This window comes from Triticum urartu, chromosome 7A (genome assembly GCF_056163025.1).
Source record: "Triticum urartu cultivar PI428250 chromosome 7A, HENAU_Tu73, whole genome shotgun sequence".
NCBI classification, from domain to species: domain Eukaryota; kingdom Viridiplantae; phylum Streptophyta; class Magnoliopsida; order Poales; family Poaceae; genus Triticum; species Triticum urartu.
The window spans coordinates 748,692,490-748,711,523 of NC_141879.1; the positions used below are offsets into that span (position 1 = coordinate 748,692,490).

The 19,034-nt window shown below is 48.3% G+C and overlaps 2 protein-coding genes and 1 pseudogene across 2 annotated transcripts; all 3 read left to right on the forward strand.

The window, feature by feature from the left end:
- The first annotated feature begins 5,232 nt into the window (after positions 1-5,232).
- LOC147962758 (uncharacterized) lies at positions 5,233-6,348 on the forward strand. The gene has a single exon (XM_087534298.1). It carries the CDS (start codon positions 5,233-5,235, stop codon positions 6,346-6,348), a length of 1,116 nt encoding a protein of 371 aa, XP_087390424.1.
- A 5,370-nt stretch (positions 6,349-11,718) lies between these two features.
- LOC147962759 (uncharacterized) lies at positions 11,719-13,266 on the forward strand (annotated as a pseudogene).
- Positions 13,267-15,527: 2,261 nt separating this feature from the next.
- On the forward strand, positions 15,528-18,756 carry LOC125520914 (clathrin light chain 2). Its single transcript, XM_048685955.2, has 3 exons — positions 15,528-15,944; positions 17,640-17,793; positions 17,902-18,756. Exons 1-3 carry the CDS (start codon positions 15,613-15,615, stop codon positions 18,352-18,354), a joined length of 939 nt encoding a protein of 312 aa, XP_048541912.2. The 5' UTR covers positions 15,528-15,612; the 3' UTR covers positions 18,355-18,756.
- Positions 18,757-19,034: the final 278 nt, after the last annotated feature.

Below are 19,034 nucleotides of genomic sequence, written 5' to 3' on the forward strand. Positions count from 1 at the left end.
TTTAAGGCAGAGTCTGACGGATTACAAAATACACTCGGTATCCCGAGGCAATTTTTTTCATTCCTCAGGAGGAGGAGGACTGGCAGGAGCGACAAACTCATCCAAGTCGATCCCATCTGCGATACGGGTAGCAGCAGCAATGAATGTCTCCATGAAGTCCTGGAAGTTGTGCTTCCTCGTGTTGGCGACTTGGGATGGTGGCCAGTTTCTCCTCCCGCAACTCCTTACAGTGGACGCGGACCAGGGACAGAGCCACGGCAGCGCCACACCGAGCTGAAGACTTCTTCCACTCCTGCACTCGGTCAGAGATTCCATTGAGTCGAGTCATCAGAGACTCGAGATCATTCTGGAGCGAAGATTCCGGCCAAAGTGTCGGGTCGATCCGCGTCATGGCAACCTTCAGTCGAGCCAAGTAATCCACGACGCCGTCAACACGAGACTCCAGACGGAGCACGTTCATTGCGGCCTCGTCCTTCACAAGGGAGTTAACTGGGTCCAAGCTCGGCTCCACTCGACTGGTCTCCTCTTCAAAATTCTGGCAAAGCTCTGCATACAAGATTCAAGGATAAGACAATTTTCACAGAATGAGTCGACTCAAAAACCAGTCGGAACTGAATGCGCACCTCCAAGCTTAAGGTACAACTTCTTGGCAAGGCTCCCCAAGTAGCTCTCCAGGTCGTTTCTCCCGCGAGCGAGGCCTTCCAGCTTCTCGCTCAGGATGAGGTTCTCCTTCTTCCAACGTGAACACTCCTTGTTGGCCTCATTCAGAGCAGTCTTGAGCTTGGTATTCTCTTGTTCTAAGTGGTCGACCGAAGCTAGCTTCTGTGCGGCCAGAGCGGTCTTGTCATCAGCCTCCTTGCGGGCGGCAGCCAAGTCCTGATCCTTCTTCGCCAGAGCTTCTTTCAGTGTTTCTGCAAAAACGATGATTGAGTCAGAAAAAGCGAAGAGATACTAACCAGTCGACGAAGGCGTCTTACCTGCGGCGCCGTCTCTGACCTTCTGCAGCTCCGTCCTGGCCAGCTCCAGATCGAGGTTCATTTGGATTTGCTGCTTCTCCAAGTCAGCCAAGCGGGTTCCAAGATCACAAGATTTCTGAAGTCAAAGAGGAGGAGTTACAATTTCAAAAAAAAGCAACAAAGACAATAAATACTAAGACTATGGTCGACTACCAGCAGTCCACCTTAGTCTCGGGGACTACACCCAGTGGGTGCACTTAGCGTGCCCCCACCGGTTCCTATCCCACCCATCCGACCCCCGAAGTCGAGTCAAAGACAAGTTGCTTCCGAGAAGCTAAGAGACAATAAGCCTACACCCAGTAAAAAAAGAGAGAGAAAGACGTCGACTGCCCGCAGTCGACAGAGTGAAGAAACTCAACTACGACTCAATTTAAAGACCACAGCCGACTGCCAGCAGTCGACCGTAGTCTCGGGGACTACACCCAGTGGGTGCACTTAGCGTGCCCCCACTCGTCCAAGAATTGGCAAACACACCCACTGGGTGTACAAATTAAAAACCTTCGGAAAAGAGAATCTTCAAAGGACATACCAAAACAGACCAAGTGTTGAAGTCGACTGACCTGGACATTGCTCTGAAGAGCCGAGCTTGCGTCGTAAGCCGCCTGGCAAGCCTCCCGAGCCACTTTCACCTGTTCCATCATGACTCCGGCCTGGCGTACAGCCTCCTTCGCAGCAGCCGCTTGGTCCTCAGGGACGGGGTACGCAGCAAAAAGCGAAGACGGATCTGCAGTCGACGCTGAAGGCTGCACACTCGTCAAAGGAACAGTGAAAGTCACGGAAGCCCGAGTGGGTTTGCCATCATCCTGAACTGCAGCCTCAGGCGCGGGAGTGGATTGCAGAGTCTTGCCAGCCAACACCTTCTTCTTCCTCTTCACCCTCAGCGGTGCGTCGTCGTCGTCGTCCGGGAGGTCAATAACATGAGGAGGAGCTGCAAGGAAAACATTCAATTGACCAACGCTTCAGTCGACTCGTAAGCAGGACGGCAGTGATCGTACCAGGGTTGGAGGTGACAGCGTCCTCCATTTCTTGGTCGTCGTTCCTGGCAGAGACCTCAGAAGTTGCACCACTACAAATCTCAAAAGATTAGTCAGTTGGCCCAGCGAATCGACCAAGGATCCGTCCACAGTCGACAAAGGAAAGCAAGTGTTGTTGTTACCCCGAAATGGTGAGAACAGCTATCTTCATCTTGGGCAAGGCCTTGGGCGGCTTAGATGGCGCCGTTCGTGGGTGCTTGGGAGCCTTCCCGGTCAGCGGAGGAGAAGAAGTCCGAGGGCGTTTCGACGACTGCCCAACAGGAGCGGTCGCCTTGCCACGTTCCTGTGCTGGATCATGGGCGAGCTTGGACCGTCCCTCCGGGCGGGGAGGTTCAGCCTCCTCCTCCTCTTCACTGGAGAAGATGTCGTCGCCCTCCTCTCCCTCACCATCGGACTCCCACTCGACCTGGTCGTCCCCGCTCTCGCCTCCGCTCCCCTCACCTTCCTCGGTCGGCCCTTGTGCCCCGCTGGGCGTCGAGTACATCTCAGTGGTAGCCTGGAGGACAACGGACAGGACGAAAGTCAGTCGACTTGCATAAAGAAGACTAATACAGAAGGCCAGATGTCCGACACAAAGACATACCTGATCCACCTCATATGAGTTGTCGAGTGGAATCACCCTTCTGGCTCCTCGGGGGTTGTCTTTGTTCCCCGTGATGCTTGACAGCCACCCCTCCAGCATCTCATCGGTGACCTCCTCCGGGTAGATTCGAGTGGTGTCGTCGAGGCCAGAATACAGCCACATCGGATGGTCTCGCGCCTGGAGCGGTTGGATGCGCCTCTGGAGAAAGACCTCTAACAGGTCCATCCCAGTCACCCCCTCACGGACAAGTTCAACCACTCGACCCGCCAATACTTTGACTTGGGCACTTTCCTCCGGCGTGACTTTCAGAGAGATAGGCTTCTCGGCTCGGTCGAGTGAAAAAGGAGGAAGACCGGTCGACTGTCCGGGGGTCGCCTGGTCCTGGCAGTAGAACCAGGTCGACTGCTAGCCGCGGACCGACTCCGGGAAGGTGATAGAAGGGAAACAGCTCTTCCCCCTCGTCTGGATCGCCAGACCCCCGCACAACTGAATGACTTGCGTCTTCTCGTCACTCGACTTGGCTTTCTTCATCGACTGAGAGCGGCAAGTAAAGATATGCTTGAAAAGCCCCCAATGCGGACGGCAACCCAGGAAGGACTCGCACATAGAAATGAACGCGACAAGGTAGACTATGGAGTTGGGGGTAAAGTGATGGAGCTGCGCTCCGAAGAAATTCAAGAAGCTCCGGAAGAATGGGTGGGGAGGCAGAGAAAACCCTCGGTCGATGTGGGTGGCGAGGAGCACGCACTCACCGTCGCGGGGTTGCGGCTCGATCTCCCTCCCCGGGAGACGCGCGGCCTCATGGGGAATGGCTCCTCCCTCGACCATGTCGTCGAGGTCTTCCTGCCGGAGCACCGATGGCATCCAATCGCCCTGAATCCAACCCTTGGGCAGGGTGGTCCGGGAGGAAGATCCACCTCGCGAAGACTTCTTCCCCTTCCCCGTCGCCGTCGCCTTCTTCGCGCGCTCCAAAGCAGTGGTCTTGTGCCCTTCACCATCATCACCGGAGAGATCTCGCACGGGCTCGCAGCGCTAGGGTACGGCCGAGGGTCGCAGGAGGGCTGGCGAAGGAAGAGAGGAAGAAGGAAGGAGAAGAGAGCGCACGGCTTAGAAACCCCGAGCCGGCAACTTATAAGGGGCCGTTCCCGAGTGGCTGACCGGTAGGCCCAGGCCATCCAGTCAAATCCCGCAACAGACGCGCGCGCAGTACGTGGCGAAAAAGGCGACGCGGAGATCGAGGAACTTCCGCTTTATCGCTTCCGATCACTGCGGCTGCTCCCGTCCCGCGCGCTTCCCAAAATCCAAATCCCGTGACATCCGCGGGCCGCAGAACAACTCGCTAAGGAACAGAAGACCCCGACCGCGCCGGCACTCGGCACGGCACAAACAAAGAAATTCACTCGACAGAAGGCCTGGAATGGATCAAGGCGACTGAAAAAGGTTGGCAACGTCATCCGTGACAATTGTCCCGAAACGAGGCGCTCACATAGCCCGAAGAACCAGTCGGAAAGATCTCCAACTCTTTCCCCACTCTAACCTCGATCCATTCGGGGGCTAATGATGAAGACATGTACCTAGGGTAGGGACACGAACCTGACCGAAGAGTCCCACTCTAGGACACCCCTGGGAGAAATCATCTTTCAATCGACTTGAAGGCATCCCACTCGACAGGTTCGAGACACTCGACCAAGAAGCTATCACTCGACCATGAAACCAATCACTCGACCGCCGGAAGATCTGTAGTCACTCCGTAGGCAAACGGTCAGCAGTTAAGTAGTCTTCATGGTCATTACAGCACTTTATTAGAGGCGTTACCAGTAACGCCCCATCTTAAATGTACTTTAAACCCCGCATTACTGAGGGCAGGAGGGGGCCGGCGAACTCTATATAAGCCACCCCCCTCCTCAGTAGGAAGGGTTCGCACCCCTGTAATCGATACACGCATAAATCCAGTCGACCGCCTCCGGACTCCGAGACGTAGGGCTATTACTTCCTCCGAGAAGGGCCTGAACTCGTAAACCTCGCGTGTAACAGCTTCCCAATAGCTAGGATCTCGCCTCTCCATACTCACCCCCTACATCACTGTCAGAGTTAGAACCACGACACCTAGTACTCTTTGTAGCTTGCTTGTCAAGTTCCTAACCAATAAGCACTAGAAGGTTGTTTTGAAATTCACCAACCCCTTAATATCGTCTAGTTTTTGGTTTATTTTTATCAAGAGTATGCCAATGACATACAATATTTTTATAGAAGGAAATTTTGAAAACTCGTCTATTTTTTTTCCATGGTTCAACTGGTCTAGTTTTTTTGAGAAGAAACTGGTCTAGTTTTTGGTAGGACTATATATTTCACCCCAAATCAGCCCAGGGGAGGGCGAGGCCCATGGGTTCCAGCACATATTTCCTTGCGACAACCTACGAGGTCCACACCGCGATATATAGGTCACCGGCAACTTTCCTCCCTTTATAATCCACCAATCCCTTGGCCACTCCGCCGCCACCGCCGCCGCCCGTCACAATCAACCGCCGTTTTGCTTGCCGCTGCGCCATCTTCGACTAGATAGAGCAAAAGCAGGCGACGTGCGAGGCGAGCAGAGAGGATGTCTTCTTTACTGTACTACCATTATCTTGCGAGGAGAGGAGCAGGGATTCCAAAGCGGCGGCGCGAGCGAAGGCGTCGGCGGCATCACCTTTACCTCGTCTTCGACGACTGGGCGCACGGCTACAGCGTCCGCAAGGTGAGCCCCTCGCGCCACCGACCCGGCGTGCGGCGCAGGCGCCTGCTGCCTCGGCCTCTCGTCCGGCTGGAGGTGCAGCCCGGGTCTCCGGAGTGCTTCGCGTCAGCCTTCGGCACCATGATCTTGTCCATGTATCCCTTGCAGACTCAGCTCGATCCTGATGACTACATGGGCTATCCCGCTACCAGGACCTTCATCCCCGCGCTGGACGTCCGCTCGCGGGGCATCACCTTTGGCCCCGGGCCGGCGAACCCGATCCGTCCCATATATCTCGCCGTCGGCGAGGATAAGCTGTCCACTCTGGGCGTAGGCACCTTCCAGATGCTCTCCGTGGATCTATCCGGTGGCAGCAACGGCAGCATGGACATAGATTGGTGGCCGCGAGTGCTTCTGAAGCCGCCATTCGATCTTTGCAAAGCCACGTCCACCTCCTACGCCGTGCACCCCGACGGACGGTCCTTCCTCGTGAGCACCAAGAAGGAAGGCATTGTGGCGACCTTCGCCTATGACGCAGAGGAGCTCTCTTGGAAACAGCTCGGCAATTGGGCGCTGCCCTTTGCCGGCCGTGGCCACTTTGACCCTCTCCTCAACGCCATTGTCGGGCTCTCGAAAGACCCCGACACCCTCGGCCAACTCTACTCCTCCTACCTGCCCAGCTCCGATGACACCCCTCCCGTGTCGAAGCTTGGCAAGGAGAAGCTGTTCAGCGAGGACCCGGCCGAGAGGCATGTAGGCGCCATCCTCGTCTACATGGGGCGCCGGAGCAAGTTCTGCCTCATAGAGTGCGTCTGCATCGATCAGGAGCTCAAGGAGGAGGGAGACGTGGGCTGCTTTCTTTATCGTTTGACCACTTTCTCTCTCAGCCATGACATGAATGGAGACCTCACGACTGGCAAGAGCCGCCAAGTGGAATACTACAAAGTGCCTGGAGAAACCACCAAGTTGTTCCTCGGTGATCCAGTGGCATTTTGGATTTAAAATGCTGGAATTTGCACACTCAACGAATGTATCTCCTTCTATGTTTTCATGTGTATGAGTTCGTGGCATGTCAAGACTTTTTTTTCATTCATTATTGAATTAAGTTGCAAACACTCCAGTATTGGGGGTGCTGCTTCAAGCCTTCAATAGATTTTTACATCTTATATCTGATCCACCACTACATGTGTTTCCTTCCTCCTCTCGACATTTTCCGTTTAAGAATGCATACACAGTGGCATTTCTAACTTCTTTTAGGTTGTGTTTTGTATAGCGCCTGGTAGTATTTATGCAGTGGGGTGAACCATGTGAGATTTAGAAAAAAAAACATTGAAATGAATTGTGGATCCTATTCTTATTTTATCGCGAGGGATAAAAATGCATCAAGAGAAGCAAGAAACCAGGCAAACACGAGGCATAGATGGCTATTTTCTCATGAGCAGTCACCACAGGCAAGGGAGATAATTGGGCATGAGAATACAAACAATACATAAGCATCTTGGTTTAGATTTCCATGTCCTACTGGTTGCGGGGTTGATGTGACGCCGCACATATGAACCTGTGTACTCAGGGCGCATGCATGAAAAATTCAAACAGGTCCAGTCGTCAATGGTTCCTCTAAACTACTTATGAGTTATGAAACAGTAAGTTTTCATAACTCTGTTCTGCTGAACCTCAAATGACTGCCAGATTTACAATATACAAAGCATTAATGCAAGCATACAAAGCATTTACTAATATACAAACAGAAAACCAAAGAGATGAAACCAAACAGATAACGGAGAATATTACTTGCAATCCCAATAATATCGGAAGAAGCATTCATAACTCAAGCCCAATCTGTCTAGCGGCATCAGTTAGAGATTTGATGTGACCATGCTAGAGGAAAGCCCCTTGGTCAAAGACAACTTTGGTGTTTCCTTTCTCCAAGCAAGAGTTGGTAATCACTTCATCAATCCTTGGTGCTACTTCCTGGAAACCAAGCATCACAAGTTCACAACCTTGAACTCTCTCATCAGAAACTAAGTGTTGCCTTTCATCAGCAAGAAACAACTACAGATGCAAGTCTTAAGCCTATTGATTTAGTCTCAATTAAAATAGACCATTACGAATATGTCCTAAAAGCATCATGCGCCTCTACTGACTTGTGGAAGTTTAATGCTATAAGTACAACTCAGAAGCATGTGCTATCATTGAGAAGCTAGATGTATAAATCAGTAAAAGCATCCTTACAAGAGCACATACCTCTATAAGTTTACTTTAGAGATACATCAGCAAAATTAGGACTGGCTAGACACTAGTCGGCTGAAAATTTAATTTGTGCCAGTCAATTGGTTTCCAGCCGTCCGGTGGAAAATAAACGGCCCGATGCGCGTCTTCCACTTCCAGACCGCCTTCTTCTACGTCAAACCGCTGAGCCACCATCGGCCTAATTGCCGCTCGCGGCCTACGGTGCTCCCACGCCAGCCTTGCGGCCCCACCCTCCCCCCCTACTGCCACTCATTGTCGTGCTGCCGCCTGCCCCGGCCACCCCTCTAACCCCAGCCATGAATCATTTTTTCCGATGAACCTCCACCCCCCCAAGAACCCTAAGATAGATAATGGGGTCGCCTGCCAACCTATGATAGATAATGGGTCTCCTGCCACCCTAAGATAGACCCAAAGGGCTTCTCTGGCGAGCCGGCGACTACATCTTCCTTCCTTCTGATGGCTGCTTCCTTCAAAATTGACTGACCCAAAAACTATTTTCAGGCGACTTACAAGTACCTATTGTGAGTAAAATTACTATGTTCCTCAGATTATCCAAGTTCCAATAGTCTATCTAGAAGCAACTGCGCTGCCAATATGGCTCCAGTTAGAATGTATATATACACTCGTAGACTCGGTACTAATGACACATTTTATCTTGTACTCCCTCCATTTCAAAAACAAGTGGCGTGGTTTTAGTTCAAATTTGAAATAAAACCACGTCACTTATTTTGGGACAGAGGGAGTAGTTTACATATAAAATTGACAAGCATAATAACAGCTGCTAGTGCATGATTCCCTTATGAACTGGATCAACGGTTTATTCTTCGAAGGAAAAGAAACCAACTGTCTGACAAACAAGGTAACTAAGTTATCAAGTATTGAGAGGGACTAAGCATACCAAAAGCATACTTTGAGAAACACCTTCGCAATGTAAAAGTTTAAACCACATTTTTTTGTGACACGTCGAATCAAACTTAAGCACAATGTACAATGTTAGATGAAGGAATTGGAGTAAGTCTTAGGACTCCCCAAGCTTTCCAGAGCGACATGTTGGCCACCCTAGAGCACCACTCTAATGTCACTGATCATCTCAACGCCAAAGAACTGCAATGGAGATATCATGGGGAAACAAGAGAAGCATCAGATGGGCTTGTGATTGCATGATGCTTGACTATTCAGCACAGCTGCTTGGCCGCCAAAAGCAATGGTGTATAGGCGGTATCAAGGAATGCATGTTAGTGTGCTACTATGACCTCCCGACTGCTGCCCTTATTTCAATAGTTGTTCAAGTTCTCGTATCCTTGCTTCATACAACTTCTTTCAAGAGAAATAATTTTATTTTGTCATCAGATTCTAAGCAAGCACAATTTTAAAACTTTTGACAAGCCTTACACAATTCTAAGAAAAAGTGGCTCGGGAAAATAGAGATTAAGCAAAAAATCTTTATTGTGGTGATGAAATTATCGTGGACAATCACATGCCAAAGTGTCTATTCGCATGGTGAATCTCATCTTCTATTTATCAGTAAAGATGAACATCGTTTCATTTTTGGGCTTTTGTTGGTTTTGCCACTAGTTGTGCCATGCTACTCAGTGTTTCCACTAAAAGTTTTGACTATTTAAAATGACATTGTTTCATTAGAAGCGTACTAATAAATGACATTTTATGTTGTTATCATCATGTCAAAATCGGTTGACCAGTATATATGTCCAAAATACCCATGGTCTCAATTGTCATACCCTGCTCCTCTCTCTAGTTCTTCTGACCAAAATATCTCTCTCTCTATCATACACTATCATAGATTGTTAACGAGAAAGTTGATATACTATCTATTCCAAAATATAAGGTGTATTAAAAAAATTCTATGGTTAAACTTGTGCATGTTTGGTCAAGTATTAAGAAGAAAATAATCATATATAATATCAAATTTGTATCATTATATCCATTATAGAACAATATTTTCATATTTATTTATTTGTATTGTAGATGTTGATATTTTATTCCATAATCTTAGTCAAACATATATATGTTTGACTTTCAAGAAAATTGATGCATCGTCTAGCTTCTCCATGCGTAAAAGATTCCAACTCCACAAAAAATCAAATCTGCAAAAGTAACATGACACAATAACGTAATTGTCTCACTGCCACAAAGAACTGGAGTAATGTGTTCCCAAAATGATTACGATGACTGCTAGATGATGACAAAGACTTTAAAATTCTTGAAGATCCAAGGTCCTCCCACCTCCTCACGCCAGGATGACATCTAGAGGTGGGGGGCGGAAAAAATTTGTATGGCAGCTACTGTTTAATTAGCATGCTCATTTAGTAACCACACATGCACATGCTACTGTTTCATAAGTTGCAAAACTGTTTAATTAGCATGCTATTTTTTCTGAAAAGTTCATGTTTATCGATGCTTTAATCTGCGTTAACTGCAGCATTTGTACGTGTGATTACTAAATGAGCAAGAAGGGCTAAATGTTGTTGTCAATTTTATTTAATGCACCTCAAAATCTAAAAGGGTGTTAAACTAAAATGAAAATGCGATTAACAAAACGAAAGACTAAAAAAATGAGATATGCCCAATAAGTAAAAAAAAAGAGGGAGTAATACAAAATATCAGGCCAGGGGAGAGCAAGTCCCATGATTTCGACAACAGCCCACGAGGTGTACACCGGTCGGTCACTGGCAATCCCTCTATAATCCACCAACCCCTTGGCCAACAAAGACGAGGCAAAAGCAGAGGTATGAATGAGGGTTTCTCGTTCAGCCGCCGCTGCCATCATAGAAATTTTGGTCCCCTCCCCTCTGGCTGCCATCTTGGCGCTGAAAGGAGGGGGCCTCGGATCTTCAGGAGCTCTATGTTCTTCGTCACCATCTAGTGATCATTGTAGCTTCATGAAAATAAAGTTACTCTCATTCTTTTCGCAGTGCCATGAAGTTAGAGATTTTACTTCCTCGCATATCCGATTGTTCAGATCTGATGAGTTTACGTTAGTGTGTCAAGCTTTTTTTTATTTTGATTCTTTGTTGATCTGTTATCAACACTATGGTGAAGATATTGTGATTCGACAACCTGTACTTCGAGGGTATCATCCCCCACCCAAGTACGTTTATCGATCAAGACTTACCATTTTTTTGGATGGGCAACTCAAGGCGCTTTCAAAACCTTTATTGGCAATGTTTGTGCTGGTGAAAAAATGACAACATCGTTGCTCCAGTCTAATTGCAGGATCTTTATCAAATTCTTGTGAGTATTTCTTCTAGCAAAGATTATTCCACGATGAAGATGTTTTCCAGAAAAAAAATCATTGTAATTCTTAGTCATTAGGGTTATCTTGTATTTTCTTGGATTTAAGATCCAAATCGGTGTATCTATAATTGTTATGATTTATAGGTGTTTCTAAAAAACACAATCCCTTTGCCAACCCCTAATAAATAAAAAAGAGAAATAAGAACCAATCCCGTGGCCACCCCTACAAAAGGAAAAAAAAAACAATCCCGTGGCCTGCTCATCGGTCCAATTGTTTGTGCCGGTGGGCTATTGGTAATGTTTGTGTCGGTGAAAAAATGACAACATCGTTGCTCCGGTCCAATTGCAGGATCTTTAGCAAAGTCTTGTGAGTATTTCTTCTAGCAGAGATTGATACCATGATAATGATGTTTTCCAAAAAAAATCATTGTAATTCTTAGTCATAAGGGTTATTTTGTATTTTCTTGAATTTAAGACCCAAATCAGTGTATCTATAATTATTATGAGTATATAAATAAAATTATACTCCCGACAAATCTAAGATAAAATTTTTGGAACAGAGGGAGTAGGCGTTTTTAAAAAATCCCTTTGCCGACCCCTAATAAATAAAAAAGAGAAATAAGAACCAATCCCGTGGCCACCCCTACAAAAGGGAAAAACAGAACCAATCCCGTGGCCAGCTCAGCCTCTACTAGGGGTGGGCATAAAAACCGACAAACCGAATACCGAACCGAAACAGAAACTGAAAAAACCTAATTTTCGGTTTTTACAGTTGGTACATTAAAATTCCTAGGCCCTTTACCGCCGCCGCAGTAGGCAACTTCCTAGGGTTTTGCCGCTGCACCATCAAGCAGGCGACGAGCAAGGATGTCTTCTTCATTGTACTATTACCTTGCGAGGAGGAGAAGAGCAAGGATTCCAAAGCGGCGGCGCGGCGGCGGCCGTGAGCGGAAGCGACGGCGGCAACACCTCTACCTCATCTTCGACGACTGGTCGGGCGGGTACAGCATCCGCGAGGTGAACCCGTGGCGCCGCCACCAAGGCGCCGTGCGGCGCCTGCCTCGGCCGTTCCTCCGGCTGGAGGCCCTGCGTGGGTCGCCGGACTGCTTCGCGTCGGCCTTTGGCACCATGATCCTGTCGATGCATGCCAGGGATCCCCAACTTGCTCCTGACGACGACAGCTGCTGGTCCGGGGCCGGCATCCCGATCCTGGACGTCCGCTCGCGGGCCATCTCCTTCGGCTCCTGGCTCGAACACCACATCGATCCCATCTATCTCGCCGTCGGCGACGACAAGTTGTTCACTCTCTGCCTCAACTCGTTCGAGGTGCTCTCCCTGGATCGATCTGGCGGCGGCATGGAGTGGTCGTGGCAACTGCTCCCAAAGCTTGTTGTTGCCGCTCTCTTCCTCGCTCACTCAGAACTAGAGATAGAAGAAGAAACAAGGCATACTGGAGTTTTACCCGGCCGCACATACAGCCCCGTTTTTCTTTCAAGAACACCAACTCTTCCCAACACACACACACGCACACGCACGGATCACCTGGCCACTAAGCCAACTAACTAAATCATATACCCACGCCCGCTGGCCACTAACTAGCTAAGTACCAGCAACTGACTCCTACATGCATGCATGTATAGCACCCACGCATCATCCCCTCAACGGCAACGACCCAGCCGAGCATGTGATGCGTCCCAATTACCTACCTGCATGCATCTAGCGAACTTGGCCACCACGCTTGCCAACAGCCTTGCTCTACGTGGCAGACTTGAGTGTACACACACTACACACACATACGCTACACACGCGCGCCCGTGCACGCCCCTGGTGCACCCGACGCGAACGCTGCCATCACGGGCATGGCTTGCTGCTAACAAAGCTGCCGTTCGAGGTTTAGGACGTCAGCTCCTACGCCTTGCACCCCGACGGGCGGTCCTTCCTCGTGAGCATCAAGAAGGAAGCCATTGCGGAGACCTTCGCCTTCGACAGTGGGCTCTGCCGTTCAACGGCCGCGGCCACTTAGACCCACACCTTGGCGCCTTTGTCGGTATCTCCGAGTCTGAAGAAGACCCGGACACGCTCGGCCGACTCTACTCCTGCTGCCTGTCCGGCTCCGACGGCACCCCTCCAATGTCGAAGCTCAGCAATGAGAAGCTGTTCAGCGAGGACCCGGCCGAGAGGAACCACAGTGCCACCCTCGTCTACATGGGACGTCGCAGCAAATTCTGCCTCGTAGAGTGTGTCTACAGTGATCATGGGCATGAGGAAGACCCCCGACCGGACAGCGGTCTTTATCGTCTCACCACGTTCTCCATCAGCCATGACATGAATGGAGAACTGACCACTGGCAAGAGCCGTCGGGTGCGATACTACAAGGTGCCCGTCCTTCAACAGCCTGTGGCATTTTGGATGTAAAGTGCTAAAATAATGTAATTTTGGATGATGAGTTCATATGTTTAATTTTCACACACTCACTTGTGGTTGTTTCCTTTCTACTCCCTCCATTCCTAAATATTTGTCTTTTTAGAGATTTTAAATGGACTACCATATACGGATGTATATAGACATATTTTAGAGTGTAGATTCACTCATTTTACTCCGTATGTACTCAGTTGTTGAAATCTCTAGAAAGACAAATATTTAGGAATGAAGGGAGTAGTACGTACTTATGTTTTAATAATGTGTTGATGAATTCATCTCCTTCTATGTTTTCATGTGTGCGAGTTCCCAACAAAAATAAATCATTCTATGCATGTGAAGACGTTTTTTTTTTTGCTTCATTGATTTAATTCAATACGGCAAGCTTAGTAAGGGGTAATAAGCTGCAAACACTAAGAATTGGGGGTGCTGCTTCAATCGGCCGGTCGACTGTCGCCTTACCCTAGCGTAGAATTACATCGTTTTAATCAGTTTTCATTGTGCGGTGATTTTTCTACACCTTACCTGATACACCATTACAGTACATGTGTTTTCTTCCTCCTCTCTGAATAGGTGTGCCATGATAGGCCTCCATACGTCGTAATTAAACTTAGTACATGATCGAACATCCAAGCATTTGCTGAATGTAATTCATCTGTCCATGGACATGCATGGAGCATGATTAATTCAAATTCATATGATTGGACAATGCGATTTGAATATTGACCATCTTGTTTTGTTTGGATTGGTGGCTACGATATTACTAACTGGATGCAAATTATAAACTGTACCTCGTGCATGATGAGTGCCACCCTGGTTTTGTAGGAAGAACAAGGCAATGCACGATATATTTTTTTTACACAATTTCCACGTCCTAAAAAACAATTTGCACGTAGTGTTCCCCTTTTGGGGGGATTCTTGGTAATGAGGTTGAACTCCAGCCTCTCCCTGCATGCCGATGGTGTCTCCCTTGTCCCTTGCTAGCATCGGTTTCTTCTAGAGTTATCTTTCCTCGTGTGCGGGGCGAATTGTGAAATGTGAAATAAAACGATGAATGGGAATAACTCTTACAGCTCACCCAACATTGGGTGGGACAGAATGGACTAACTATAGCACAACTCCAATTTATTGCTCGCTTCAGTGCTTGTAATCATCGCTAGGTGTTCTATGAATCTGGATGTAATTTTTATTATTTTTGGTGTTCGTTGTACTGCCATGATTGAAGATGAATAGATTGGAAGTTTTTTCGCAAAAAAAGAAGGAATACATGTTTTTTACCTAGTACGTGGTTGTTTTGTTCGGTTCGTTCATGTTTTCCCACAACGGCTCACCCCCACCATTTTTTTCCAACTAAACCCCACGTCTCGTTTCCCCACCTACAACTCATCTGGTTTTTCCACGTTAAAAAGAACCGAAAGGAAACCGAAGGCTTCTTCGCTCATGCACGTGGATAGGAAGATACGTGCAGAAGGCCTTCCTTGCTCGCTTCCTATCTCCCTCCTTCGCCTAGATCCAATTGGCCGGCTGCTTCGTGCCATCGCCCATGGCAGAGTGCCAGCAAACCGACCAAGAACAAGATCATCTCGCTGAACCCCCCCCCCTTCCTCCTCGCTGATCGATTCTCTTGCGTCCGCAACCGATGAGCCTCCTTATCCTCCTTCAGTTTGATTTTATTTCCCGCGGTTGGCATATGGTTCGGACGGCACAATGACTTGGTGTCTGGGTTGCCATCGCAACCTCGCACTATAGATGGAGTGCACATGAGTTGTTGGCCAAGCCGGCAGCACGCCCTCTGCCTCGGGCCTCTGGCCTTTTATTTTGTCTGGTCACTCTGGTGAGGTTTTTTCTTTCTTTTCTTTCATCTAACGATTCTCTTGGAACTATTTGATGCAATCTCTGTATGGTCTATCTTGTACTTGCGCCTGCATGACGCTTAGCTGTTTTGGCGCAACCGCCTGACCAGCAAAAGCAATTGCGCATGCGTACGGGTACGACGGTGAAAATGCATCTTGCCTGTGTTTTGAAAGTCTGTTCTTTTTTTTTTCAGGACAAAAGATGTTCCTTTTTGCAAACATGATGAAGATGCTCTCTCTCTCAAAATAAAAATAAAAAAACATGATTTTTTTAGCAAAACATTAAAAAACATGATGAAAATGAAAATGCTAGGTTTGTGGGGGGTGGGGGGTGGCAGTCCAGTAATTTGGGGCGCCAACGACCTTCTCTTTCCCCACCACCATATACCACCCGCATCGCCACCACCATTCCACTTCCCTTCCCCCCACGCGGCATCACAGATCACCACCCTCCCCCTCCCCATCCCCTCGAGCTCCAGATCCCGAGCCCATGGCGACCGCCTTCGACTCCCCGACCTCCTCCCCGGCCGCCGCGCCCTTCCACGACGACCCCTTCCTCAGCTTCGCCGACTCCCCCACCCCCGCCGCGGCCGACGTCCACGTCTCCGGGGACGACTTCCCGGCCTCCCCCGACCCCTACGCCTTCAGCCACGACTCCGCCGCCGCGCACCCCTTCGGCATGCCCGACTCCAACGGCAACGGCCACGCCATGCACCACGAGGTCGACGCCGACGACGGCCTCTTCACCGACTCCGGCCCCGTCCTCCCCGACCCCGCCCAGATGGGGGCCGACGAGGGCTTCCTCCTCCGCGAGTGGCGCCGGTACGTTTGGTTCACTTCCTCGCCTCTACCGCTGCTCAGATCTGATCGATCTGGCCCGGCTCGGTGGTTGGTCCTGCTAGATCTAGCCGCGCGATCGTGGCGGGCTGGGTTGCTTCGGGGCGTAGATCTGCTTAGATGGGTGGCGATCTGGCCTGCCGCTTGCCATTATCTGGGGCGCAGAGCTGCAGTACGCGCGAGATTCCATCGCTGTGGTGCAGATTCGGTCTCTCATGCGAGCACCTGCTCGAAATTCGGTGCATGTGCCGATATGATGGTGTGATCCAATGCCTCCAGCTTCACTAGACTAGGATTTTAGCTGAATTAGAGCAATTGACGTGCAAATTGGTCACCGCACCCGTGCTTAGTTGCTTGGAAGTGATGCAAGACTTCACACCATGACTTGATGTCAATGAGCTAAAAATGGCTCAGCTTTAAATCGGGGATTTAGTACTGGGTGGTCTCAGATCAACAAAGCAGTCGGAATCACATGATCAAATCCCAATTTTTACTGCCTGGGACTCTCTGGGTGTTACTTTAGCATTAGGTTTCGCCAATAGGGAAATGAAATTGCCATATGTTGATGTGATCCACGGTCTTCACAGCTTCAGTAGCACACTGGGATTTTAGCTCTATAAGAGCAAATGATTGCTTGGAATTCAGTGCTTGTGCTGTATGATAGTGTGACCCAGTACCTTAGCAGCTTCAGTACACTAGGATTTTAGCTGAATAAAAGCAAATGATCGCTTAGAATTTTGCCATGATCTACTGTATATGCAGCTTTTGCAGTAGAAATTTAACTGCATAGGAGCGATTGCCGTACAAATTGGTCATGGAAGTTGTGTTTTTGCAGTAGGATTATATATGTCTGACTGCCACAACTTTTTTCATCATGACCTGTTAATATGATAAAAATGATTTATCTTGCTGGAACACTTTCTCAGGCTAGCTGATCTTGTGGTACATTAGGTGCACAATTTTATTGAAACCTGGGATTTTGTAGTTGAAGATATCAAATCAAGAAGGTCCAATTGGATTTGCATGATGAAACTGCAAGTTTGAATCTCTAGGACTTTCTGCGTGTAGCTGCTTCTTTAGTTTTTTATCTATAGGGAATTGAAAATGAAATTGACTTCCCTTGTTCTTATTTCTACATCATAGTGGCAAATACATACAGGTTCATGTTCAAGCACATAAGTCTGTATGTTTGTATGATTCAAGTATTTTTTTTTTTTGGTTTTTCAAACTGGGCTATTTTCCAAGACAAATCTACACATGACTTCCTCTTCCTGCTGTGTCCAAAAAGCGAGCTTTCCAAAAACTAAAGGAGTGTTCTTGATTATGTTGATGTTATTTCCCCTATAGGAAGTGTTTGCTTCTTGGCGTTTCTTTATGTTTCCTCCAGTGCACTATTTGTCTATTTAAACCCCTGCACCAAAGTGTGCAGTTTGCAGTAGCCACTATGAAATAAACTTTCAGATAAAGATATAACAAATGACTCCAGATCTGACTTCCGGGCCAGAGAATATCTTAAAATAAACTGCTGTAGACCCTGTTCTATATCATCAACTACAACGCTAGTGTTGCATTAAATATCTTGAACAGAGGCCATATCTGCTAAAGAATAAATACTGCTATGTTTTCTGCTTGATTTCATATGTGTTGTGCAAAGTAAATGCTAACACCAGCTCTGAACAGTCAAAATGCACTCCTTCTGGAGGAAAAGGAGAAGCACGAGAAGGAGCTGAGGAGCCAAATCATCCTTGAAGCTGAAGAGTTCAAGAAGGGTTTCGTTGAGAAACGCAAGCTGAACCTTGAGACAAGCAAGGATCACAACCGGGAAAGGGAGAAGGTACATTATTTCTCAACATCATGACCCTGTGTATTCTCCTGTGGCTCTTTTTGAACAAGATATGGTTACCTGACATCTCTTTTTGTTCTCTCCCTGTGTTGCTGCCAGCTTTTCCTCTCCAACCAGGAGAAGTTCCACAAGGGAGCAGACAAGCAGTACTGGAAGGCGATATCCGAGCTCATCCCACAGGAGATTGCACACATTGAGAAGAGGACGGGCAAGAAGGACAAGGACAAGAAGCCCGGGATCATCGTGGTCCAGGGCCCCAAGCCTGGGAAGGCCACAGACATGGCACGGATGCGCCAGATCCTGTCGAAGCTGAAGCACACACCACCGCCACACATGAAGCCACCTCCACCACCCGCCGCGGCACCCGCCGGGAAGGACGGAGCTCCGGCCGCCGCTGGAAAGGACGGAGCTAAGGCGGCAGCGACACCTGCTGCCAAGGATGCCCCTGCCAATGGCACTGTCCCTGAGAAGGAGAACGCCCCACCCGCCGCCGCCGCTGCCCCCGCAGCAGCAGCTCCGGCGCCACCAGCTGAGCCCATCGCCGCTGCCTGAATGAGGATGGCTTTGATCAGCCGCTAATCCTTCGCAGTAGGGTTATATTTGGGTGTCAGTAGAGTTGTTCCAGGAGAGATGGATGGGGAAGGAGCGTGAAGGCCACATAGCATGCGAGGTGGTGAAATCGTCTGAGTTCACCACGGGGAATCATGGCGGAGATACACGCAGTGTACTATTATTAATTTGAGTTTGTTATTATGAGCAGGAGGGTTGTTACTTATGGGACCAACAAACTTTATTCGTTAATATTGTCATTGCATTTTGTAGAGAGAAAGAGGGGACTGGTAAGAATAAGGTAAGGCTGTGCTGCTGCTGTATGTGTTTGTATATTTATCATCAAGTGTTGGATTTTTTTTGGAAAGACCTGTGATTGATGTTGTATGGAATTTAAGTTGGATACTGTGATGATTTTGTTGGCATTGCTGTAGGTTGAATGCTCTTATTGTCGCATCCTCTTTGTGTGTGAAAATTATTGTGCAACATCCTTTTAACCACTTCAATTATTATTTTTGTGATGAAATTTCCCTGTTTAAATTTGCACTGATGGAAATGCAACAGTTTCACATGAATTGATTTCTTTTTATGTAAGTCACCTAAAATCCATATAGCCACCAAATTATCTTTTTGGTGTAAAGTCCATTTTTTTGGGTAGTTGGATCTACCTCGTATGGTTGTGC

Coding starts and splice junctions, on each gene's coding strand:
- LOC147962758 (XM_087534298.1), top strand. CDS start 5,233: ATGTCTTCTTTACTGTACTACCATTATCTTGCGAGGAGAGGAGCAGGG.
- LOC125520914 (XM_048685955.2), top strand. CDS start 15,613: ATGGCGACCGCCTTCGACTCCCCGACCTCCTCCCCGGCCGCCGCGCCC. Junction 15,945..17,639: donor CTCCTCCGCGAGTGGCGCCG/GTACGTTTGGTT, acceptor AGCTCTGAACAG/TCAAAATGCACTCCTTCTGG. Junction 17,794..17,901: donor ACAACCGGGAAAGGGAGAAG/GTACATTATTTC, acceptor TGTTGCTGCCAG/CTTTTCCTCTCCAACCAGGA.